The 26,619-nt window shown below is 48.6% G+C and overlaps 1 protein-coding gene across 1 annotated transcript in view; it reads right to left on the reverse strand.

Annotated features, from left to right (window-relative positions):
- Positions 1-1,962: 1,962 nt before the first annotated feature.
- LOC144479919 (RING finger protein 214-like) overlaps positions 1,963-26,619 on the reverse strand; it is a 51,349-nt gene continuing 26,692 nt past the window's right edge. Inside the window, exons 8-16 of the mRNA XM_078198970.1 lie at positions 26,268-26,364; positions 23,857-23,945; positions 17,766-17,847; positions 13,536-13,640; positions 11,612-11,865; positions 10,162-10,276; positions 9,060-9,200; positions 5,163-5,258; positions 1,963-2,341 (exon numbers count right to left, since the gene is read on the reverse strand). Coding sequence (XP_078055096.1) covers positions 2,276-2,341; positions 5,163-5,258; positions 9,060-9,200; positions 10,162-10,276; positions 11,612-11,865; positions 13,536-13,640; positions 17,766-17,847; positions 23,857-23,945; positions 26,268-26,364 — 1,045 coding nt within the window. The 3' untranslated portion in view covers positions 1,963-2,275. The remainder of the gene's footprint in view (positions 2,342-5,162; positions 5,259-9,059; positions 9,201-10,161; positions 10,277-11,611; positions 11,866-13,535; positions 13,641-17,765; positions 17,848-23,856; positions 23,946-26,267; positions 26,365-26,619) is intronic.

The raw sequence follows: 26,619 nt of genomic DNA on the forward strand, positions 1-26,619 counted from the left end.
TTAAATATCCCCTCAAGCTCCTTTACTCCAAGAACCACCACCCCAACTTTGCCAACCTACCCTTGGGATTAGAGTTGGGGACAATTGGAAAAGAGGCACCTGGAAGTGCACTAAAATTATATATCGTCTAAGCTTCCTCACCTGAGGTGCAGAGTGTTCAAAGCAACAATCGACGGTAACAGGGACGTTTAGACAAGCACACTGATTAAGGACAGCATGGTGGCACAATGGCACTGCTGCCCCACAGCGCCAGGGACCCGTATTCAAAGCTTGCAAGATTGAAATGAATAATTATCCTGTTCTTCCAAAATCTAAGCTGCATTCCTTGCAGACACACCGACTGTTTGCAGCATAAAGCTGAATTTCTAAACATTCCCCTTAAACATAAAATATAAATATACATGGGCAGCACAATGGCTCAGTGGTTAGCACTGGTGCCTCATAACGCCAGGGATCCGGGTTCGATTCCCAGCTTGAGTCACTTTCTGGGTGGAGTTTGCACATTCTCACCATGTCTGCGTGGGTTTCCTCCGGGTGCTCCGGTTTCCTCCCACACTCCAAAGATGTGTAGGTGTAGATCACCTGCAGAGTATGCAGTGCCATCCCTCCCCCCTCCACTGACTGCCCCCCCCTGGTTGGCCCCACCCTCTCAGGCCCCAGCCCTTGGCACTGCCCAGTGGGTGCTGCCAAGGTGCCTGGTGGGCAGTGCCAGGCTGGCCCTGACAGGATGGCACAGCCCAAGGGGCATCCCCCTTGCTCCTGACCTTCCCGGGGAACCTCAATGGCTTCCAGTTCTACCAGCAAGGCCATCACACTTGGTCCCTGTTCGTGGGGACCAGCTGTTTTCCTCGCTGGACAGAACCTCTCCCGCGAGGCCACAGAGACAAGTGAGCCCGGATGATTGAATCCCGGGCTCGTTAATTTCATTTAAACTATATTTAAATTAGATTTGAATAATTATTCAGTCTTGCTAATTTATTTAAATAATATTTAAATTAGATGTAAATATTTATTCAGTTCATTCACACTGGAAATGGGCGCAAGGCTGATCTCGCTGGGGATCCGGTGCTGGTTTAAATAACGAGGTGAGAAATCAGGCGCAAACCAGATTTCTCGGCTCCCGCGTGATCTTACCAGCTTGCCCCGCCTATTGGCCGGCAGGGTGCTATGGTAAGATCACCCCCAATATCTGGATAATGAGATGGAAGTAAATCGACCATCGACAATAAATAAACCTTCGATTCATTGCCGTTTTTATCTCCAAAGTCCCAACACAATATTTCTTTCAGCTGCTAGTGGGCAACAAGGCTTCCCCACAGAGACAGGAGTTGCCAGATGAAGTGGTGAATGCGGGCTCACTTTTAACAATTAAGAAAAACTTGGACAGGTACATGGAAGAGAGGGGTGTGGAGGGATATGGTCCAGGTGCAGGTCAGTGGGACTAGGCAGAAAAATGGTTCGGCACAGCCAAGAAGGGCAAAAAGGCCTGTTTCTGAGCTGTAATGTTCTATGGTTTTAAAGCTCACCTATTATTTTTGTCTGACAATTTAGCGTGAGTCCTACAAAAAGACATCATAGAATCCCTACAGTGCGGAAGGTGGCCATTCGGCCCATCATGTCTGCACCAACTACCATCCCACCCAGACCCTATCCCCATACATTTACCCTAGCCAGTCCTCCTGACACTAAGGGGCAATTTAGCATGGCCAATCCACCTAACCCGCACATCTTTGGACTGTGGGAGGAAACCCGAGCACCTGGAGGAAACCCACGCAGACATGGGGGAGAACGTGCAAACTCTGCGCAGACAGTGACCCGAGCCGGGAATCGAAGCCGATTCCCTGGCGCTGTGAGGCAGCAGTGCTAACCACTGTGCCGCCAAACAGAAAAACATGGAGGGAAACAACAAAGTTTGCTGCATTGACAATCCGACCATAAACAACAAACACGACAGATTTCCCAACCAATGCATTTTATTCGTCAGAAAAAGGAGAGAATCTCAAACCAGCTTTAACTCTCTTAAAAATAGAAAATCCAGCATAATATTTTTCCCACCATTTTTAGAACACTGGTGTCAATTTAATATGATCTAACACGTTTGTGGTATGTCAGCTACCCGCTTTGAGGTCTGGCACGTTGTTTTTCTAAAAACATAAATAGCGCGAATCGTACTCAGGAGTGCAATCCTCTCAGAATGCTCCAAGTAAGAAGAAGAATGTCGGACCGATATGGATTCCTCCACCTCCTCGCCAGTCCTGCCCGTCGGAGACATGCATTACCTCAGTGTGGGGCAGAAAGGGCAGCTACTGTTTTTGTTGAATTGTGACCAGAATTTGATGCACTGCAGTAGGAAAAAAAAAACACACGAGACACAATTAAACCCGGGAACAACTTGCAGGCAGGCCCCATCTAAACAGCAAGAAGAAAGGCATTTCCTGAGCTCTTACAGATCATTCGAAATGTCACATTGTGGAAGAGCCAAGCAAACCTAAGTATGGTTTTGACAGCTCAGGTATCTACAGAGGGAAGGGACTTTGATGAATAAAATAATCTTTTCTCCTTGGATGTTTGATGTTCTTTAAAAATTTGAGCATGAACCACAGGAAGGCGTCTTTCAAGAAAAGGATAATTGATTGCTTTATTGAATCAATGCGTAGGAATACGGAGGAAAAGGCAGGGAAATGGCACTCGGTCATGATGCTTGTTTGGAGAGTTGGTGCAGACATACGATGGGCCAAATGGCCTCCTTCCGCACCCTAACAACTCTGTGATTTTAAAAAAAATTCATTCTAAAGCAACAAATGGCTGGCCAGCATTTGTTGCCCATCCCTAGTCACACTCGAGCTGAGTGTCCCGCTCGGCCATTTCAGAGAGGCAGTTGAGAGTCAACTGCATTGCTGTGGCTCTGGAGTCACATGTAGGCCAGACCAGATAAGGATGGCAGATTTCCTTCCCTAAAGGACATTAGTGAACCAGATGGGTTTTTCCGACAATTGACATCAGTAGATCCTTAACTTCAAATATTTTTATTGAATTCAAATTCCACCGTCTGCTGTGGCGGGATTCGAACCCGGGTCCCCAGAACATTAGCTGAGTTTCTGGATTAATAGTCTAGCGATAATACCACTAGGCCATCGCCTCCCCATATTCTGTGAACATTCTGCCATGCTGTCTGCCTGAACTGACTTAGAATGTCGGTTATAATACGGGACTCAATTCTAAATCCATTGATTCAGTTGCTGAACCAAATTTGAAGGGCCACTCCCTCACTTGTTAAAAGTTACTGACCTCAACTGCGATAACCATGGGAAGGGGACATAATAGGGTGTAAGACAAGAGGAAGAGATGCCACAAGCACTTCCTGCATCGCCGGCACCACCCAAAGTTGCAGACGAAATCAACTCCTTCAATCAGAAGCAGACAGGGGGCCGTTACTATCAGGAAACTTAGCACTCAAGATGGGGGTAGGGACTGGTGATCCTAGTCTGAACGGGACAGAATGGGAGATTGTAAATTCGACTTGTAGCCTCTCAGGATAATGCCGCAACAAAGGGTAGGAATCCTTCCCAGTTTCTTCTCTTAGTGGCCAAAGTTTATCTCCTCACACAAGCCATTTCCTCACACAAGATTAGTGAGCATTACACGTTGGCAATCTACACCTGGAATTTTCTGGTCTGGAGAACTAAAGGCTGCAGAAAACGACTCATCCATCACGATACTGGGGATTATTCAGATGGTCCTTGACACACAACTCCTTGGGTGGGATTTTCCAGTCTCGCCTGCCCTGCAATCGCAAATTCCCGCCTGAGGTCAGCGGGCCTATCGCTGGGACGGCACGGTGGCACAATGGTCAGCACTGCTGCCTCACAGCACCAGCGACCTAGGCTCGATTCCCGGTTCAGGTGGCTGTCTCTGTGGAGTTTGCACGCCATGGCAGTGAGCCAGCTGAACCTGTGACTGCCACCCTGGTGAAGTGGGGTGGGGGCGTAACGAACCCCTCGATCAAAGACACTGTGCCTGACTGAGGGGCTGGGTATTGGGGGAGGGGGGCAGTTGCTGAGACGCACCCGTCCCTCGCCTGCTTTAACTTCCAGCCCCGCTCTCTCCCCGGGCAGAAGTGACGTAATGGCATTCTATGAAAAGTAATATCATGGATAATGGTAATTGAGACTGTTTTGAGGAGTCCTCATGATCTGTGGACTCTTGGCATGGTTCTTGGTTACTGGGTGGCACAGTGGTTGGTTAGCACAGCTGCCTCACAGCGCCAGGGACCCGGGCTCAACTGGGTGACTGTCTGTGTGAAGTTTGCATGTTCCCCCCTTGTCTGCGTGGGTTTCCTCCCACAGTCCAAAGATGTGCAGTTATGTTGACTGGCCGTGCTAAATTGTCCTTTAGTGTCAGGGGAATTAGCAGGGCAAATGCATGGGGTTATGGGGATAGGGCCCTGGTGGGATTGTCGTCAGTGCAGACTTGATGGACCGAATGGCCTCCTCCTGCACTGTAGAGATTCTATGATTCTATGGTTCGTCAAATAATCCGATCCCCCCCACCCGCAACAATTTAGGCTCCAGCATCCAAATAAATATACCTGTTCTTAACAACAGGGCTCTTGCATGCAGCCAATCGATTAAGACATTGGGAGAGTGGAACTAGGAATAAATTAAACTCCCAATGATTTACATTCACAACTCATAGAATCCCTACAATTCAGAAGAGGCCATTTGGCCCATCAAGTCTGCACCGACTCTCTGAGAGAGCATCTTACCCAGGCCCTCTCCCCACCCTATCCCCGTAACCCCACACATATACCCTGCTAATCCCTATAACTTGCACATCTATGGACTGAGAGAGAAAACGGAGCATCCGGAGGAAACCCGTGCAGACACAAGGAGAACGTGCAAACTCGAGACGCAATCACCCCGAGGCTGGAATCGAACCCGGGTCCCTGGCGCTGTGAGGCAGCAGTGCTAACTGATTTACTTATTTTGGGACCAATGGCTCGTGAGCAATTCTGGCCAGCGGTGAAAATAACCCACACCCCAAAAAACATCCTCAAAGTTTTTTTTGCCACGGCCACAGTCGACAGAAGAAGAATGATTTTCAGGTGAGAATTGGGGCCCGCGAGAGGTCGACTGATTAATAGAAGGAAGTGGGACACTCACCTCTCTGTGGACAACGTGTGAACAGGCCATTGGCTGCACCTCACTGATGTGAACGACCTTCTGACACATCAAACAAAGTCGCGGACTGCCCGGCATCTGAAGTTGAAAGGAGCCCAATCAATGCGGAGAATTTGTTATAAAATGAAGTATATTCAGCAATCACATTTAAAATAAAAATCTTGGAAATAAGCATGAAATCTAAGTTAAAGTTTATTTATTTATTAGTCATAAGTAGGCTTACATTAACACCGCAATGAAGTTACTGTGAAAATCCCCTAGTCGCCACACTCCGGCGCCTGTTCGGGTCAATCCACCCCAACCAACACGTCTTTCAGACTACAACCTCTTGTTTGGGGGATCTTGCATAGGAACAGGACGGGGGCAATCCGCCCCCTCAAACTAGTTCTACCATTCAATGAGATCACTGGTTGCTTTGTGACCTAATCCCCTCCACCCACCTTAGCCCCATATCCCCCTAATGACATCGACTAACAGACATCTAGCAATTTCAGACTTAAAATCAATAATTGATTGAGTATCAATTGCTGTTTACAGACCAGGGTTCTAAACATCTGTCCCCTTTTGTGTGAAGTGGTTCCTCTGTTCACTCTGGAAAACTCTAAACATTTAGACAGTACATCCCTGATTGTAGACTCCCCAACCAGCAGACATGCTTCTGTAATGATCAGAAACCGCCCCGTAACGATCAGAAACCGCCCCGTAACGATCAGAAACCGCCCCGTAACGATCAGAAACCGCCCCGTAACGATCAGAAACCGCCCCGTAACGATCAGAAACCGCCCCGTAACGATCAGAAACTGCCCCGTAACGATCAGAAACTGCCCCGTAACGATCAGAAACCGCCCCGTAACGATCAGAAACTGCCCCGTAACGCTCAGAAACCACCCCGTAACGATCAGAAACCGCCCCGTAACGATCAGAAACTGCCCCGTAACGATCAGAAATCACCCCGTAACGATCAGAAGCCGCCCCGTAACGATCAGAAACCGTCACGTAACGATCAGAAACCGCCCCGTAACGATCAGAAACCGCCCCGTAATGATCAGAAGCCGCCCCGTAATGATCAGAAACCGCCCTGTAACGATCAGAAACCGTCCCGTAACGATCAGAAACCGCCCTGTAACGATCAGAAATCACCCCGTAACGATCAGAAGCCGCCCCGTAATGATCAGAAATCACCCCGTAACGATCAGAAACTGCCCCGTAACGATCAGAAATCACCCCGTAACGATCAGAAGCCGCCCCGTAACGATCAGAAACCGCCCTGTAACGATCAGAAACCGTCCCGTAACGATCAGAAACCGCCCCGTAACAATCAGTAACCGCCCTGTAACGATCAGAAACCGCCCCGTAACGATTAGAAACCGTCCCGTAACGATCAGAAACCGCCCCGTAACAATCAGTAACCGCCCTGTAACGATCAGAAATCACCCCGTAACGATCAGAAGCCGCCCCGTAACGATCAGAAACCGCCCTGTAACGATCAGAAACCGTCCCGTAACGATCAGAAACCGCCCCGTAACAATCAGTAACCGCCCTGTAACGATCAGAAATCACCCCGTAACGATCAGAAACCGTCCTGTAACGATCAGAAACCGCCCCGTAACAATCAGTAACCGCCCTGTAACGATCAGAAATCACCCCGTAACGATCAGAAGCCGCCCCGTAACAATCAGTAACCGCCCTGTAACGATCAGAAACCGCCCCGTAACGATCAGAAGCCGCCCCGTAACAATCAGTAACCGCCCTGTAACGATCAGAAACCGCCCCGTAATGATCAGAAACCGTCATGTAATGATCAGTAACCGCCCTGTAATGATCAGAAACCGTCATGTAATGATCAGTAACCGCCCTGTAATGATCAGAAACCGTCATGTAATGATCAGTAACCGCCCCGTAATGATCAGAAACCGTCATGTAATGATCAGTAACCGCCCCCTAATGATCAGAAACCGTCCCGTAACGATCAGAAACCGTCATGTAATGATCAGAAGCTGTCCCGTAACGATCAGAAACCGCCCCGTAACAATTAGATATAGTTCTATTCTAGATTCCCTTTCTGTACCCCTGATTGTCTTGCAAACTTTGATCAAATCACCCCAAAACCTGCTAAATCCCAGGAGATACGAGACTAGTTTGTGTAAATCTACTTGTTGACGTACGATTAAAACAAAGTGGCAGTCAGTGCAGGGTCACTGTACGTCTACGTTGTATGAATTAGCACCCAACTTCTGTATTTCACAGCTTCTCCTTGCTCGATTTCACTACATTATATTCAACTCTTTCACTAACACACACACCTAAATCCTTATTATCCGCCTGACATCCAACTCGCCACAACATCAACAACATGACACTAACTCTTAATCAAACCTCTCATTTGGATTCTAACCGAGACCTGTAGCTCTCCCAACTCTGGTGATCCAGTAACTCGGTAAGAGTTTTAACACCAGGTTAAAGTCCAACAGGTTTATTTGGTAGCAAATGCCATTAGCTTTCGGAGCGCTGCTCCTTCGTCAGATGGAGTGGAAATCTGCTCTCAAACAGGGCACAGAGACACAAAATCAAGTTACAGAATACTAATTAGAATGCAAATCTCTACAGCCAGCCAGATCTTAAAGATACAGACAATGTGGGTGGAGGGAGCATTAAGCACAGGTTAAAGAGATGTGTATTGTCTCCAGACAGGACAGCCTGCAAGTCCAGGGGGCAAGCTGTGGGGGTTACTGATAATGTGACATAAATCCAACATCCCGGTTTAGGCCGTCCTCATGTGTGCGGAACTTGGCTATCAGTTTCTGCTCAGCGACTCTGCGCTGTCGTGTGTCGTGAAGGCCGCCTTGGAGAACGCTTACCTGAAGATCAGAGGCTGAATGCCCGTGACTGCTGAAGTGCTCCCCCACAGGAAGAGAACAGTCTTGCCTGGTGATTGTCGAGCGGTGTTCATTCATCCGTTGTCGTAGCGTCTGCATGGTTTCCCCATCCAGTAACTCAACAGGGCATTTGGGAAGAGTGGGTGGGAAAATTTCCAACTTGTTAGAAACGCCTTGGTTCAAATGTTTCCTGCAATTTTCACTCAGCGGGTGGGAGAGGGGGGGTGAGGGTGCAGATAACGCTGGGCCAGTGAACCCCAAAAGCAGGGTGTTGGTAGTTGTTTTACTGTTAGATCCTCCGTCCCTCAGCCCTCCCATGCCAATTCAATGCCAACCTACACCTGTCAATCAAAGCAGTCCAGCAGAGTTTTTTTTTTCCAAAACTCTCACGGACATCAGCAGCCCTTTTATGTTGAATGAGCAGGTATTTGAAAACATCTTCAGGCCATGACAATTATACAGACCCTTCTGCCCTTCCAGAGCATTTACATCGACTCAAGCAATTCATGACTCAATTTGGGTTAAGGCTCGAGCTACAGCCAAAACGGGCTCTGTTTGAACTCAAGGCTGAGTTTTATTTTAAGTTTATTTATTAGTGTCACAAGTTGACTTACATTAACACTGCAATGAAGTTACTGTGAAAATCCCCTAGTCGCCACACTCTGCGTCTGTTCGGGTACAATGAGGGAGAATTTAGCATGGCCAATGCACTTAACCAGCACGTCTTTCAGACCGTGGGAGGAAACCCACGCAGAGACGGGGAGAATGTGCAGACTCTGCACAGACAGTGACCCAAGCCGGGAACTGAACCCGGGTCCCTGGCGCTCTGAGGCAGCGGTGCTAACCATTGAGCCACAGCTCCTATCTCGCTCCAGGATGCGCCCATCATTCTCCCAAGATCTGCCGAGTCCAGTCCAGCGTCTCTTGGGCCAGAGGCAGTCAGTACAAAACGCAGAGCAGAACAAAGAAATTTCCCTTAATGAAGGCAAGGGAATTTACTAACCATCGCTGGACTCTCTTGGTATGAAGTCTGGGCTCCAGTGCTACTGTTCGGCATGACCAGGTAAGGGCTGGTCTGAGAAGTAGCCAGTGGGAAGTGTCCAGGTGCCGTGACAGAGCCTCGAAGTAGATGCATTGGTTGTGCCTGGCCAGAGTGATGGGGGAAAAATATATATTTTAAATTTACACTCATTAACATTGGAAACACTTGCCTGCTATCAGTTTTTTAGGCCATTCCAGCCCCTGCAATATGCGACAAATTTGCTGTGTTTTAGGACGCGGGTTTCACATTGGTATTTAATACCCATCGCTCTTCATGCAATCTCTGCTCTGGCATTGCCATTCAACTGGGCACAGTTAATGGGAGCTATCCACTCCCACCACTTGATGAAACTTTAAAGTTCTATTAGTAGCGGATTCCAATCCCTGTAATACAGCAGCACTAATTCAGAAAATTCCTCCTTTAAAAATGTTCAGAGAATCAAAGGGAACAGTTCCATTGATCAGATTTGAGGCACCGTGCGATAACTTATTATTAAGCGTAGAATCTGTATAGAACAGATGGAAGCCATTTGGCCCATCTGCGCTGACAACCATCCCACCCAGGCCCTATCCCCGTAACCCCACATATTCACCCCGCTAATCCCCCTGACATAATGGGCAATTCAGCATGGCCAATCCACCTAACCCGCACATCTTTAGACTGTAGGTTTATTTGGAATCATGAGCTTTTGGAGCACTACTCCTTCATCAGACACTCATCTGAAGGAGCAGCGCTCCGAAAGCTCGTGATTCCAAATAAACCTGTTGGACTTTAACCTGGGTGTTGTGAGACTCCTTACTGCGTCCACCCCAGCCCAACGCCGGCATCTCCACATCATCTTTGGATTGTGGGAAGAAATCGGAGCACCCGGAGGAAACCCACGCAGACACGGGGAGAACATGCAAACTCCACACAGTCACCCAAGGCCGGAATCGAACCCAGGTTCCTGGCGCTGTGAGGCTGCAGTGCCAGCCACTGTGCCACCGTGCCGCCCATAATCAAATATTGGCTTTCTCACTTGCATACTGAGTGCTCGGTTTCAGTTTCAATGTTTGGCACCCACCTGTTCGGTTTCCACCAGCCTCTCAGCCACTTGATGGATGAGTTCATCGACGGAAAGGCCAGCAATAGTTCCACGCGAGTTCTTAATCTGCTGGAGAATGTGGGTAAGTTGGGCCCTGGCACGAAGGAAGAGAAAAGGAAAAGGAAAGTTGGCATGTCCGCTACAACTCTCACCAACTTTTACAGATGCACCATAGAAAGCATTCTTTCTGGTTGTATCACAGCTTGGTATGGCTCCTGCTCTGCCCAAGACCACAAGGAACTACAAAAGTTCGTGAATGAAGCCCAGTCCATCACTCAAACCAGCCTCCCATCCATTGACTCTGCCTACACTTCCTGCTGCCTCGGCAAAGCAGCCAGCATAATTAAGGACCCCACGCACCCCGGACATTCTCTCTTCCACCTTCTTCCATCGGGAAAAGATACAAAAGTCTGAGGTCCCGTACCAACCGACTCAAGAACAGCTTCTTCCCTGCTGCTGTCAGACATTTGAATGGACCTACCTTGTATTAAGTTGATCTTTCTCTACACCCTGGCTATGACTGTAACACTACATTCTGCACTCTCTCCTTCTCTATGTACGGTATGCTTTGTCTATGTAGCGCGCAAGAAATAATACTTTTCACTGTATACCAGTACATGTGACAATAATAAGTCAAATCAAAAATAAATAACCAGGTGCTGGTTAGTCACAGAATGGAATAACCCGGAAGGTGCCGTTTTTGCACAGCATGTTCATGGTGGCTCCTTGAGAGAGCGATCGTAGAATCCGTACAGTGCAGAACCCATCGAGTTTGCACCGACTCTCCCACAGATCACCTTTCCCAGGCCCTCTCCTCCGCCCTATCCGTGTAACCCCATACATTTAGCATGGCCAATCCACCTAACCTGCACATCTTTGGAGTGTGGGCGGAAACCAGAGCACCCGGAGGAAACCCACGCAGACACAGGGAGAACGTGCAAACTCCACACAGACAGTGACCCAAAGCCAGAATCGAACCCGGGTCCCTGGCGCAGTGAGGCAGCAGTGTTAACCACTGTGCCACCGTGCCGCCCACAAGTAGACCCACTCCACTGCTCTCTCTCACCACAACCAAAGGTGTACGGGTTAGGTTGATTGGCCATGCTAAATTGACCCTAGTGTCAGGGGGATTAGCAGAGTAAATGAGGGTTGCGGGAATAGGCCCGAGTGGGATTGTGGTCGGTACAGACTTGATGGGCCAAATGGCTTCCTTCTGAACTATAGGGATTCTATGATTCTCTGATAACCCTGCAATCTTTTGCCCCTTCAATCGTTCATCTGATGCCCTCCTGACTCACAGCTCACCGGCCAGGGGCAGACACAGGGGAAATCCTAAGTCACCACAATCTTTCCAGCGCATTTGATTTGATTCAAACCAAACAGCATACGGGGCCGAGTACTTTGAACCGCGGGTTCGAGAACAGCGTACCTACTGGAGTTAGGGAATCTTGCCTCCAGTTTCTCCAAGAGTTTCTCCAGTTTGCTAGCAGGGTTAGAGGCAGGCGGAGCGCTGCGGCCAGCAAACTCCGACTGTTCCCCCAGGCCGGGCAGGAAACTTGTAGCTGGAAAACCCGCCGGGTAAGCGACGGCTGCATGTGAAGGCACCGTGGAATGTACGTTACTGGGGAAAAACGGAGGTAACACTGGAGGAGCTTGCCATGTTCTCTGAAGCACTGGATCAGGCTGGCAGTTCAAAACAGGAAACAAAAAGCAGAGAATTAGGAGAATGTTCATGTTCGGCCATGAGGCAGAACCGAGTCATTATCTCGACAGAAACAATGCATCTCTACAATAGCAACCACAGCAGCGAATGGAACTGTCAAACACAGAAAATACTGCTAACGGCTACAGCCTGTTTATGAATGGTGCTCTGAAAATTACAGTTTTAGATGGGATAATGGCGAGTGAGCACAGGAATTTCACACGAACGTGTTAACTGTTCTGATGGGAGTTACAACAGGAAAGCAGCAAAGTCCTCTGAGCACATTTGGGGCCAGTCTGTTTTTTCAAAGTGACATAATTGCCTGAACAAATGGATAAGGTGTGTGTGTGTGTATGTGGGGGTGTGGGTCTGTGTGTGTGTGTGCGTCTGTGTGTGTGTCAGGTTGTAGGTCTGTGTGTGTCGGGGTGTGAGTCTGTATGTGTCGGGTATGTTTGTGCATGTGAGTGTGTGTGTGCGTGGGTGTGTGTCGGGTGTATGTGTCGGGGTGTGGTCTGTGTGTGTGTGTCAGTGTGTGTGTGTGTGTGGTCAGTGGGTGCAGGTCAGTGGGTGCGGGTCAGTGGGTGCGGGTCAGTGGGTACGCGTGTGGGTGCGCGTGTGGGTGCGCGTGTGGGTGCGCGTGTGGGTGCGCCTGTGGGTGCGCCTGTGGGTGCGCGTGTGGGTGCGCGTGTGGGTGCCCCTGTGGGTGCCCCTATGGGTGCGCGTGTGGGTGCGCGTGTGGGTGCGCGTGTGGGTGCATGTGTGGGGACAATTCTGTTGATATTGAGCAAAATAAGACTATATTCTCTGGAGATTGGAAGAATAATTTCATTGAAACGTATAAAACTCCGAGGGGGCTTGGTAAGGGGATGTTAAGAGGCTGCTTCCCCCACTGGCTGAAGAATTTAGAACTAGGGGTCACAGGTTCAAGATAAAGTGTCGGCCATTTTGGAGCGAGATGAGGGTTGTGAATTTCTTGCATTTTCCACCACAGAGGTTTGTAGATGCTCAGTCATGGAGTCTACACAAGACTGACATCAACTGAACTTTGGATACAAACTGAACCTGGAATACATGGAAAAATGAAGTTGATGTGTGGAAGTTCGGCCACGATCTTACTGAATGGCAGTGCAGGTTCAAGGGACCAAATGATCTACTCCTGATCCTATTCCCGATATTCTTAAACACAAAATCATGCAGATACTGGAATAAAAACAGAAAGTGCTGGCAAAACTCTCAGCAGGGCTGGACGGAATCTGTAGAGAGAAAAATAGAGCTAACATTTCCAGTCCGAAATTAACTCCGTCTCTCCGCAGATGCGGCCAGGCCTGCTGAGCTTTTCCAGCACTTCTGTACATTATATTCTTTAGCTTTCCTGGCGGTGAGTTGTGGGAATGACAAACGCTGTTGCTTTCAGAGTTGCCGAGTAATGTCCATACCACACTCACCCTGGCAATTTTGTTCTTGAGTGCTTTTTTTGAACGAGAAAGTACTGCCAAAGGAAGGACAACTGGTCTTAAGTGCGTGAAACTATTATACAGCAGCATTGCTGTTTACAGTGTTTGAATCTGGAGGGGACCCCAGTTATGTTCACGTTCAGCTAGTTTTCCACTTGTCGAGCTGCGTTACAAGGTTATAAAGTACTGTAACTTACCAGCACTGCGGGAGGAGCGGGTGGCAGTGTCGGAAACTGTATATGAGGAAGACTACTCAACTTTGTCCCATTCTTCACCATCTGAATGTGACCATTGAATTGATTCTGTAGGCGGGATTCACAAGAACAAGCTACATCACATTGTGTATAGTTATTTATTAGTGTCACTAAGTTAAAAGTTTTTAAAGTTTATTTATTAGTCACAAGTAGGCTTACATTAACACTGCAATGAAGTTACTGCGAAAATCTTCTTGTCGCCACACTCCGGTGCCTGTTCGGGTTACACTGAGGGAGCATTTGGCATGACCAATCCACCTAACCAGCACGTCTTTCAGACTGTGGGAGGAAACCGGAGCACCCGGAGGAAACCCACGCAGACACGGGGAGACTCTGCACAGACAATGACCCAAGCCGGGAATCGATCCCGGGTCGCTGGAGCAGTGAGGCAGCAGTGTGGAGCAGGCAATGGCCTGGTGGTATTATCGTTAGACTATTAATCCAGAAACTCAGCGAACGTTCTGGGGACCCGGGTTCGAATCCCGCCACGGCAGATGGTGGAATTCGAATTAAATCAAAAAAAAAAAACACCTACTCGAGTGCACACACGGAGCCCTCAGTTTAACATCTCATCTGACAAACGGCATCGCAGACAGTGCTGCACTCCAACTATTCCTGCTCCTGACCCACATGTATGCCCACATGCAACGGAGAGTCAGCCTAGATTTGTGCATTTCAAATGTAGAAGCAAATGACGGCAGCTGGATTACCGCGCCAGAGGGTCAGGCTCACGGACTGGGGACGCGGGTTCAAATCCCACCGCAGCCAGTGGTGGAGTTTCAATTCAATTCATAAATCTGGAATTATAAAGGCAGTTCTCAGTAATGGTGACCATGACAGCAATCGTGGCTTAAAAAACCCCCCCAGCTAGTTTAGGGAAGGAAATCGGTCATTGTTATCTGGTCTGGGCTACTACATATGACACATGTGGTCAACTTTAACCCACCCTCTGAAATGGCCGAGAAAGCCACTCAGTTGTAGCAATAAATGCTTGGCCTTGCCAGTGACACCCAGGTCCCGTAAAAGAATAAAGATTTAAAAAAAGGGTCCCGGGAGCAAGAGCTGATTCTACATCGAGGTTGGGTTATTCTCCCTAAAGCACTGAAGGTTAAAGGGAGATTTGATTGGAGTCTTCGAGGTTTACAGCATAAAATAGGCCATTCGGCCCAACTTGTCCATGCCGCCCTTTTTTTTAAACCACTAAGCTAGTCCCAATTGCCCACATTTGGCCCATATCCCTCTCTACCCATCTTACCCATGTCACTGTCCAAATGCTTTTTAAAAGACAAAATTGTACCCGCCTCTACTACTACCTCTGGCAGCTTGTTCCAGACACTCATCAACCTCTGTGTGAAAAAAGTCTGGACCCTCTGGACCCTTTTGTATCTCTCCCCTCTCACCTTAAACCTATGCCCTCTAGTTTTAGACTCCCCGACCTTTGGGAAAAAATGTTGACTACCTAGCTGATCTATGCCCCTCATTATTTTATAGACCTCTATAAGGTCACCCCTCAGCCTCCTACGCTCCAGAGAAAAAAGTCCCAGTCTATCCAGCCTCTCCTCATAGCTCAAACCATCAAGTCCCGGTAGCATCCTAGTCAATCGTTTCTGCACTCTTTCCAGTTTAATAATATCCTTTCTATAATAGACGCTCAAAATGAAGTGCTCAAACTCACAGATGATTCTGATAAGAGAAAATATGGAGAAATAGACTTATTGGCAGTCATGGGAAACACACAGATGACTGGCAAAAGAACAAACCTTTAGAATCATAGAATCATTGCAGAAGAGGGCCATTCGGCCCATCAAGCCTACACCGACAACAATCCCACCATAACAACACCCAGGCACTATCCCCATAACCTCACGTATTTACCCTTCTAATCTCCCTGACACTAAGGGGCAATTTAACACGGCCAATCAACCTGACCCACGCATCTTTGGAATGTGGGAGGAAACCGGAGCACCCGGAAGAAACCCACGTAGACACGGGGAGAACGTGCAAACTCCACACAGACAGTGACCTGAGGCCGGAATCGAACCCGGGTCCCTGGCGCTGTGAGGCCGCAGTGCTAACCACTGTGCCACCGTGTCGCTCTTTGGCTCTGATGCCGCAAGTTGTTGGGATCCGGAACGTGTTTCCAGAAAAGGCACTGAAATGCGATTCAACAACTTCCAACAGAAAATTGGATAAAGGCTCAAAGGGGAACAAACGCCTTTGGGAAAGAATGGTGATTGGATAGCTCTTTCCAAAGAGCTGGCACGATGGGCTGAATGGCCCACCTTCTGCATTGTAACTCTGTGACTCGGGAGGCAAGGGTGTCATTCACCGAGGCGTTGTCGACAGGCAACAACAGCAGAGGTCAGAATCCTCGCTTTGCCTCCCGCAAAATAACCAGCAATTAGTCAGACTCGGGATCTCTCGCAGGTAGAAACCAGCCAGATTAGTGCAAGAAAGTAAAGGAGATGTTTGATGTACTTAACCGCCCGCAGCAGATGGAACACGTTGCACTTACAGGAAGGATTCCCCATCTAGTGGCCAGATGGGGTATTTACCAAAACACTTAGCTCTGGGGCAAATTAATAGGAGGCACGGGGATGAGGAGAAAAGTGCTGAAAAACACAGAACAGAACAGCTGGAAATACACCAAGAGGATGTCAGCAGTTAGAATCCCACTACTGTGCAGAAGGCGTCCATTCGGCCCACTGAGTCTGTACTGACTCTCCAAAAATGCATCCCGCCCAAGACTTCCCCTCCACCCTATCCCCATAATCCCGCACATTTCCCATGGCTGACCCACCTAACCTAAACCTCGTTGGACACTAAGGGGCAATTTAGCGTGGCCAACCTTCCCAACTCACACTTCTTTAGAGTGTGGGAGGAAACCGGAGCACTCGGAGGAAACCCAGGTTTTTAAGAGAAAAAGACAGTCCTCGCTGTTTCAGGTGAAGTTTTCTGAAGGATCCTGGTTCAAATTAAGGAAGAACCAGATAGAAAACAAACAAAGATAAAAGGAAAACTGCAAATTTAAAAATCCCTTTGCCATCATGATAAAGCTCGCAATCTAAAACACAAAAAACTCTTAAGGCAGCACGGTGGCACAGTGGTTAGCACTGCCGCCTCACAGCGCCAGGGACCCAAGTTCAATTCCGGCCTTGGGTGACTGTCTGCGTGGAGTTTGCACGTTCTCCTTGTGCCTGCGTGGGTTTGCTCCGGGTGCTCTGGTTTCCAAAGATGTGTAGGATTGGCCATGCTAAATTGGCCCGTAGTGTGCAAAGATGCGTAGGTTAGGTGAATTAGCCACGGTAAATTGCCCCGAGATAAATAATTGTGTCCTGAGATCATAGAAATCATAGAAACCCTACAGTGCAGAAGGAGGCCATTCGGCCCATCGCGTCTGCACCGACCACAATCCCACCCAGGCCCTACCCCCACATATTTACCCGCTAATCCCTCTAACCTACGCATCCCAGGACACTAAGGGGCAATTTAACATGGCCAATCAACCAGTCCGCACATCTTTGGACTGTGGGAGGAAACCGGAGGAAACCCACGCAGACACGAGGAGAATGTGCAAACTCCACACAGACAGTGACCCGAGCCGGGAATCGAACCCGGGACCCTGGAGCTGTGAAGCAGCAGTGCTAACCACTGTGCTACCGTGCCGCCGAGATGTATAGGTTAAAGGAATTAATGCTGTAAATATGTGGGGGGGGGAGAGGGGATCACGAGTATAATGCTCAATTGGAGGGTCAGTGCAGACTCGATGGGTCAAATGGCCTCCTTCTGCACTGTTGGGATTCTACGATTCTATTCTACGATTCTCTTCGTTAATGTAGGATTAAAATTAATTGGCTGCCATTACAGTGTCACTGTATGTCTAGTGAATTAGCTGCCAAATTCTGCATTTCACAACTTCTCTTTGCTCCATGTCACTACAATCTATTCAGCTCGTGGTCCGTGAAAAGCGCCATATAAATGCAACCCTTTCGTTCTTTTCCGTAGATGCTGGAACATTCCAGCGAGCCTCGACTTAGCAACACAGATAAGGTGGCACAACATTCACTGCCCCACTGTCAGTGCAGGCTTGGCGTGCACAGGAATAGTTATACTCCCATTCCCAATTTGGCAGTCACAAGGCAGTGCCTCCCCACAGCACGGTTAAAGTCTTACATTTATATTCTCCTTTTGTTCCTTGATGTCTTTCTGTCTTTCCTGCCATTTCAGCACAAGGTTTGAGCTTCCTGGGACAGAGCTAAACAAAACAAGAATGGACATGTGAAACACGGGGTGGAAGCATCTTGAAGGACCAGAAGTCTCGCCTCCTGGCTGGTGAGCTGGCGAAAGACCTGGGATGGCCCCCCCACCACCACCCAACTACAGGTCAATCAGGCAGTGGCGAGGCCACTGACAGGTCATCCGCTGGAATCAAGACCCCAGAGGCCCCGCCCAGCCAGAGCCGCCCAGCCAATCAGAGGCCAGCAGCTCTCATGCTCAGCAGCACCACTGAAGAGGTCGTGGCTGCCGCTGGAATGACAGTTCCCAACCCCCTCCATTCCCCCTTCTCCCCCCGCACCCCCACCTCCCCGAATCCCAGGATCACCCCCACCGAATCCCAGGATCACAGAGGATCAGGGATGAGGTTAAGTAATGTGGAACAGGGGGACGGGTGTTTCATGAGGAGTAGGGTTTCCAACCCTCCTCCTGGCACCAGGGGAGGTGGTGGCATAGTGGTATTGTCGCTGGACTAACAATCCAGAGACCCAGGCTAATGCTCTGAGGATCGGGTTCCAATCCTGCCACGGTAGCTGGTGGAATTTGAATTCAATATAAAATCTGGAATTAAGAATCTACTGACGACCATGAAACCATTGTCAATTGTCAGAAAAACCCATCTGGTTCACTAAAGTCCTTTAGGGAAGGAAATCTGTCGTCCTTGCCTGGTCTTGACCTACACGTGACTCCAGAGCCACAGCGATATGGTTGACTCTTAACTGCCCCCTGAAATGGCCTAGCAAGCCCCTCAGCTCAAAGGCAATCAGAGATGGGTAATAAATGTTGGCCCAGCCAGTGACAGCCACATCCGGTGGGTGAATAAATAAAATGGCAAAGAAAACCCACAAGGAGATTTTAAAACAATATTTAGCTGATGCCAGAGTGAGCTTGGCCAGTTTGACCCATCATCCCACTCACCCCCCACACCCCAAAACCAGCAAAGAGGGTCCCGGGCACAGGCTGGGAAACGCAGTCTCTCTATCCCTGCAGGCGGAATGCGGGAAAGTGGATGGAAAGCACACTACAACTCCAAAAGGACATTGCAGTTAGGGTGGGGATGGGAGCAGTGACGTGACTCTTAACACAAGTGAAATGCCAGAAGTTGAGGTAAAGTGTGAAAGTAGCAGCTGGATACAGATGTGACAGAGGGCAAGTAAAAGCTCAGTTAAGATTTCCAGTATCACTCCTCCATACAATTTGCGGGTGGCACAGTGGCACAGTTAGCACTGCTGCCTCTATGCCAGTGACCTGGGTTTAATTCCAGCCCCGGGTGACTGTCTGTGTGGAGTTTGCACATTCTCCCCATATCTGCGTGGGTTTCCTCCGGGTGCTACAGTTTCCTCCCACAGTCCAAAGATGTGCAAGTTGGGTTGATTGGCCATGCTAAATTGCCCCTTTGATTGTGATTTGATTTGATTTATTATTGTCACATGTATTAACATGCAGTGAAAAGTATTGTTTTTTGCGCGCTATACAGACAAAGCATACCGTTCATAGAGAAGGAAACGAGACAGTTACAGTCATAGCTAGGGTGTAGAGAAAAGTCAACTTAATGCGAGGTAGGTCCATTCAAAAGTCTGATGGCAGCAGGGAAGAAGCTGTTCTTGGGTCGGTTGGTACGTGACCTCAGACTTTTGCATCTTTTTCCCGACGGAAGAAGGTGGAAGAGAAAATGTCCAGGGTGCGTGGGGTCCTTAAATATGCTGGCTGCTTTGCCGAGGCAGCGGGAAGTATAGACAGAGTCGGTGAGTGGGAGGCTGGTTGATGGATTAGCAGGGTAAATACGTGGGGTTACGGGGATAGGGCCTGGTTGGGATTGTTGTCGATGCAGGCTCAATGGGCTCCGAATGGCCTCTTTATGCACTGTGGGCACTCTATGATTCTATGATCACAATTACTGGGCATCGACGGCAGTAGGTGGAAGAGGGGCAGGATTTGCATTTATGAATCCCTGTTCGCACTCATAATTCATCCAGACAACTTGTAAATATTGACATAAAAAAATGTTATTTGAAAATTGTGATAATAAGGAATATTTGTGAACAATGATCAGAGACCTCACATGGGACTTAAATCTATCAACTGTATAATACATTTATGATAAAATATATCATTTCTATTTTCTACTGAATTAAAAGCGCGAAAGGTTAAAATGTAATGTTTTATTCAGTTGTGTCATATTTGACGGCTATCTTCACAGGTTTCCCTTTTTCTCGAGTCAATTGCTTCCAACTAACTCTTCTAAACACAAGAAAGCATTTAAAGTTAACCTCTCTTACTGAATCTATAATAAATGCAACCAATTAAATAGATCAATGTGAAGGGTTAACAGAGTGGATAAGCTGAAGAATGATGTATCACTGACATCAGTTGGTCACACGCTAGACTCTCTCTCTCTTTCGATATAGCTTAAAGTACCGGAGTCTTACTCGTCTGTCTAGAATCATAGAATCCTGCAGTGTAGAAGGAGGCCATTCGGCCCATCAAGTCTTCACCGACCACAATCCCACCCAGGCCCTATTCCCATGACCCCAAGCATTTATCTTAGCTAGTCCCCTCGACACTAAGGGACAATTTATCATGGCCAATCCACCTAACCCCCACATCTTTGGATTGTGGGAGGAAACCGGAGTATCCAGAGGAAACCCATGCAGACGCAGAGAGAACGTGCAAACTCCACACAAATGGTGACTCAAGCCGGGATTCGAACCCGGGTCCCTGGTGCTGAGAGGCAGTAATGCTAACCACTGTGCCACCGTGCCGCCCTAAGGGAAGATATGTCAAGCACATCATAGAACAAAACGTCAGAACCATAGAATTCCTACAGTGTGGGAAGAGGCCATCCGGCCCATCAAGTCTGCACTGACCCATCCAGGCCCTCCCCTCCATCCTATCCCCGTAACTTCACGCCATTTACCATGGCTAATCCACCTAATCTGCACATCTCTGGACATTAAGGGGCAATTTAACATGGATAATCCAGCCAAGCTACACATCCTTGGACAGCTGGAGGAAACTTGAGCGCCCGGAGGAAACTCATGCAGACATGGGGAGAACGTTCAAACACAGTCACCTGAGGCTGGAATTGAGCCTGGGTTTCTGACGCTGTGCCACCCAGTAATCAAGAATCATGCCAAGAGTCCACAGGTCAAAACAGTCTCGATTACCATTATCCATGATATAACTTTTCATAGAATGCCGTTACGTCACTTCTGCCCGGGGAGGGAGCGGGGCTGGAAGCCAAAGTAGGCGAGCGAGGGGTGCCTCTCAGCAACTGCCCCCCTCCCCCCGATACCCAGTCCCTCAGTCAGGCACAGTGTCTTTGAACATAGAACATAGAACAGTACAGCACAGAACAGGCCCTTCGGCCCACGATGTTGTGCCGAGCTTTATCTGAAACCAAGATCAAGCTATCCCACTTCCTATCATCCTGGTGTGCTCCATGTGCCTATCCAATAACCGCTTAAATGTTCCTAAAGTGTCTGACTCCACTATCACTGCAGGCAGTCCATTCCACACCCCAACCACTCTCTGCGTAAAGAACCTACCTCTGATATCCTTCCTATATCTCCCACCACAAACCCTATAGTTATGCCCCCTCGTAACAGCTCCATCCACCCGAGGAAATAGTCTTTGAACGTTCGCTCTATCTATCCCCTTCATCATTTTATAAACCTCTATTAAGTCTCCCCTCAGCCTCCTCCGCTCCAGAGAGAACAGCCCTAGCTCCCTCAACCTTTCCTCATAAGACCTACCTGCCAAACCAGGCAGCATCCTGGTAAATTTCCTCTGCACTCTTTCCAGCGCTTCCACATCCTTCTTATAGTGAGGTGACCAGAACTGCACACAATATTCCAAATGTGGTCTCACCAAGGTCCTGTACAGTTGCAGCATAACCCCACGGCTCTTAAACTCCAACCCCCTGTTAATAAACGCTAACACACTATAGGCCTTCTTCGCAGCTCTATCCACTTGAGTGGCAACCTTTAGAGATCTGTGGATATAGACCCCAAGATCTCTCTGTTCCTCCACAGTCTTCAGAACCCCACCTTTGACCCTGTAATCCACATTTAAATTAGTCCTACCAAAATGAATCACCTCACATTTATCAGGGTTAAACTCCATTTGCCATTTTTCAGCCCAGCTTTGCATCCTATCTATGTCTCTTTGCAGCCTACAACAGCCCTCCACCTCATCCACTACTCCACCAATCTTGGTGTCATCAGCAAATTTACTGATCCACCCTTCAGCCCCCTCCTCTAAGTCATTAATAAAAATCACAAAGAGCAGAGGACCAAGAACTGATCCCTGTGGCACTCCGCTTGCAACCTGCCTCCAATCTGAAAATTTTCCATCCACCACCACCCTCTGTCTTCGATCAGATAGCCAGTTACCTATCCAATCGGCCAACTTTCCCTCTATCCCACACCTCCTCACTTTCATCATAAGCCGACCATGGGGGACCTTATCAAACGCCTTACTAAAATCCATGTATATGACATCAACTGCCCTACCTTCATCAACACACTTAGTTACCTCCTCAAAAAATTCAATCAAATTTGTGAGGCACGACTTGCCCTTCACGAATCTGTGCTGACTATCCCGGATTAATCCGCATCTTTCTAAATGGTCGTAAATCCCATCCCTAAGGACCTTTTCCATCAATTTACCAACCACCGAAGTAAGACTAACCGGTCTATAATTACCAGGGTCATTTCTATTCCCTTTCTTAAACAGAGGAACAACATTCGCCATTCTCCAGTCCTCCGGCACCATCCCTGTGGACAGCGAGGACCCAAAGATCAAAGCCAAAGGCTCTGCAATCTCATCCCTTGCCTCCCAAAGAATCCTAGGATATATTTCATCAGGCCCAGGGGACTTATCGACCTTCAGTTTATTCAAAACTGCCAGTACATCCTCCCTCCGAACATCTATTTCCTCCAGCCTATTAGCCTGTAACACCTTCTCTTCCTCAAAAACATGGCCCTCTCCTTGGTGAACACTGAAGAAAAGTATTCATTCATCACCTCGCCTATCTCTACTGACTCCATACACAAGTTCCCACTACCGTCCTTGACCGGCCCTAACCTCACCCTGGTCATTCTTTTATTCCTCACATCAGAGTAAAAAGCCTTGGAGTTTTCCTTGATCCGACCCGCCAAGGACTTCTCATGTCCCCTCCTAGCTCTCCTAAGCCCCTTTTTCAGCTCGTTCCTTTTTCAGCTCGAGGGGAAATACCCCTCGTTTGAGCGAGGGGTATTTCCGCCCCCACCCCACCAGTGTGGCAGGCACAGGTTCACCTGGCTCGCTGCCATGGCGACGGGCCTCCCTGCAGCTGGGCAAATACCAGCTGGTTAGCCGGTGGAATGAGACCCTTAAATAGTCATTAATTGGCCGCAGGGGCCTCCCTTGGTGACAGGGCGGGAAGGTCGAACATGGTACTTCTGCCCAGGACCTGATCCTGTCAGAAAGTAGCGGGATTCAGGCACGACATCAGTCTTCCAATGTAAATCCGCTTCCTGCTTCCAGGCTCACCGCCAACGAGGCCAGAAGGTTCCACCCATTATTTCTGATGGTCCACCGAGATGCAAAGAGGACTGCGCAAAGAAAAACTGCGGTGGTCACGGTGAGGCTAAGAGATGCCGAAGAAAGAGATGGAAAAGAAATGCATTCTGGCTGAAGTAATCCAAATCTCGGAAACTGTCCTCCTCTCTGAAAATCCCGACTGATGTTGAGCAAAGCCCTAAACTTGAATAAAAAGAATTGGAGGGCAGAGAAGAAAGAAGACTATGCAAGGCAGAAAGGCAGGTTAAAAGGGCGGTGAAAAAGGCAATATGGCACAATCACCTTTATCAATCAACTCTCTGAGTTTGCTGGAACTCTGGTCAAATGAATATCTTGTATTTGCTTTGTCTCCTTGGATCATTTCATTAGGACCAAGTCTGGTTCGATGAGATTACAAACCGGTTTACAATGCTTAGACACTGACCTTAAGTTGCAAATCTGTAGTTCTGCCTCATTCACCGCTTTGTCCAACATCATCATAGCAAACTCCTTCTTGCTCTCCAGGGTCTGAATCTGCAAAAGCAGAAGCATTAAATGATGAATTGTCAAGGGTAAAAATTAAGAATGTGGACACCTTTATGCCCCAGCCCCAGGGAAGGGCGGTACGGGTGGCATAGTGCTTGGTTGGCACTGCTGCCTCACAGCGCCAGGGACCCAGGTTCAACTCCCAGCTTGGGTCACTGTCTGTGCGGAGTCTGCACATTCTCCCCGTGTCTGCGTGGGTTTCCTCCGGGTGCTCCGGTTTCCTCCCACACGCCAAAAGACGTGCTGGTTAGGGTGCATTGGCCGTGCTAAATTCTCCCTCAGTGTACCCGAACAGGCACCGGAGTGTGGCGACTCGGGGAATTTCACTGTAACTCCATTGCAGTGTTAACGTAAGCCTACTTGTGACTAATAAACAACTTTGGGTGTACATGGAGAAGTCAGCATTTACTGCCCGTCCCTGGATGCACTCAAGAAGCCAGGAGTAGATCTCCCTCCTGAACTCCTGGAGTCTGTGTGACGAAGGTAGCTCGACAGGCAGAATTTTATACTTCCCTCCCTGGACGGGGGAAGTAGGCAGGGGAGGGTGGGGGGAGCGCATCATTTTCCCACCCAGCCTCAGTCTTTAGGTTGGCGGGAGTAGGTGTGAGTAGAGTGAGAAACAAAGGAAAAAAAGCTTTTCTGTATCTCAGGCGGGAGACGCCTCAAACGGAAGGCCCCTTGTTGAGGTTTAACAATTCACGTGTAGCACCGTTTAAACACAGGCCCATCCTTAAGGAGATTGATGAAACAATCGCTATGTAGGATTGAACTAGCTGGCTCTAACCAAGAGGGGGTACTGTTCTCAGTATTATATAGTACGATACTAGGCACTGATTGCAAAATCAAGGTCAGCAATGCAAGTGGCCAGCATCACTCTCCCTGGGAGATGAAATAAGACAAGATCCCAAAATCGTAGCATAGGTTGGTATTTTCCACCCTGCCCCCCCCAACCCGCCACCAGTGACATAACAGCAATACTGACGTTTAACATAAGGAACATCGTTATAATATATTTGAATTCCATTCTCAGGCCCCGCATGCTCGGATCCCTGGCGTAAATTACAACTGGTCTCCCATGGTGGGCACAACTCCCAGAGGAACTCAGGTGAGTTACATTGCTCAGAGAGGAAGAGGGTGGTATGATGGATTCATAGAATCCCTACAGTGCAGAAGGAGGCCATTCAGCCCATCAAGCCTGCACCAACCCACCTTTTAAAAAAAAATCTTACCCAGGCCTGAGCACTGTGAGGCAGCAGTGCTGACCACTGTGCCACCGTGCTGCCCCGTGGCAAGGAACTACAAAAGGTCGTGAATGTAGCCCAGTCCATCACGCAAACCAGCCTCCCATCCATTGACTCTGTCTACACTTCCCGCTGCCTCGGCAAAGCAGCCAGCATAATTAAGGACCCCACGCACCCCGGACATTCTCTCTTCCACCTTCTTCCGTGGGGAAAAAGATTCAAAAGTCTGAGGTCACGTACCAACCGACTCAAGAACAGCTTCTTCCCTGCTTCCATCAGACTTTTGAATGGACTTACTTTGCATTAAGTTGATCTTTCTCTACACCCTAGCTATGACTGTAACACTACATTCTGCACTCTCTCGTTTCCTTCTCTATAAACGGTATGCTTTGTCTGTATAGTGCGCAAGAAACAATACTTTTCACTGTATGTTAATACATGTGACAATAATAAATCAAATCAAATCAAATCCAATCGAATCAAAGTGAACCACATGAGCTTTTGTGCAGTGGGGCGGCCTTTACAAATGGCACTCTGATCCTTAAAAAACAAGGGGCGCACTCGATCAGAGCCCACCCACCAGCATTACATCGCGGGACCCACCCTGGGCTATTGGAGAAAGTGCCAGTCAACGTCACTTCTCATAGAATCATAGAAATCATAGAAACCCTACAGTGCAGAAAGAGGCCATTTGGCCCATCGAGTCTGCACCGACCACAATCCCACCCAGGCCCTACCCCCATATCCCTACGTATTTTACCCGCTAATCCCTCTAATCTACACATCCCAGGACACTAAGGGGCAATTTTAGCATGGCCAATCAACGTAACCCACACATCTTTGGACTGTGGGAGGAAACCGGAGCACCCGGAGGAAACCCACGCAGACACGAGGAGAATGTGCAAACTCTACACAGACAGTGACCCAAGCCGGGAATCGAACCCAGGTCCCTGGAGCTGTGAAGCAGCAGTGCTAACCACTGTGCCACCATGTCGCCTACTCCCGCCTGCTGCCACACTCTGCCAAATACAGAGAAAACTCTGCCCACAGCCTCAAGAAAGACACCAACCTCAGCTTTCAGCGCACGCTCTGTCTGTTCCAGAATGTTCTTGTTGAGCTCCGTATGCTGACGTTTCAGCTTTGCCAAATCCTCAGTCAGCTTCTCCCTGCAATCGGCCAGTCAAATGAGAAGGTTAAAGTGCACAAAGTCAGCTTCATCAACTCTTAACGCTCAGACCCAACTTCCCCTCAAGACAAAGAATCACAATGTGGGGAAAGGAACAGGCTGACTGGACAGCTCTCTCACAAGGGCTAGCACAGGAAGGATGGGTTAAGCATTCTCCTTCTGCGTTGGATGATCTTATGTTGCCAACTCAGCTTCAGAGTGGTGTAATTCTGAGTTGATCCCCAACTGCACACAA

Source organism: Mustelus asterias, chromosome 27 (assembly GCF_964213995.1).
Source record: "Mustelus asterias chromosome 27, sMusAst1.hap1.1, whole genome shotgun sequence".
Taxonomy (NCBI): Eukaryota; Metazoa; Chordata; class Chondrichthyes; order Carcharhiniformes; family Triakidae; genus Mustelus; species Mustelus asterias.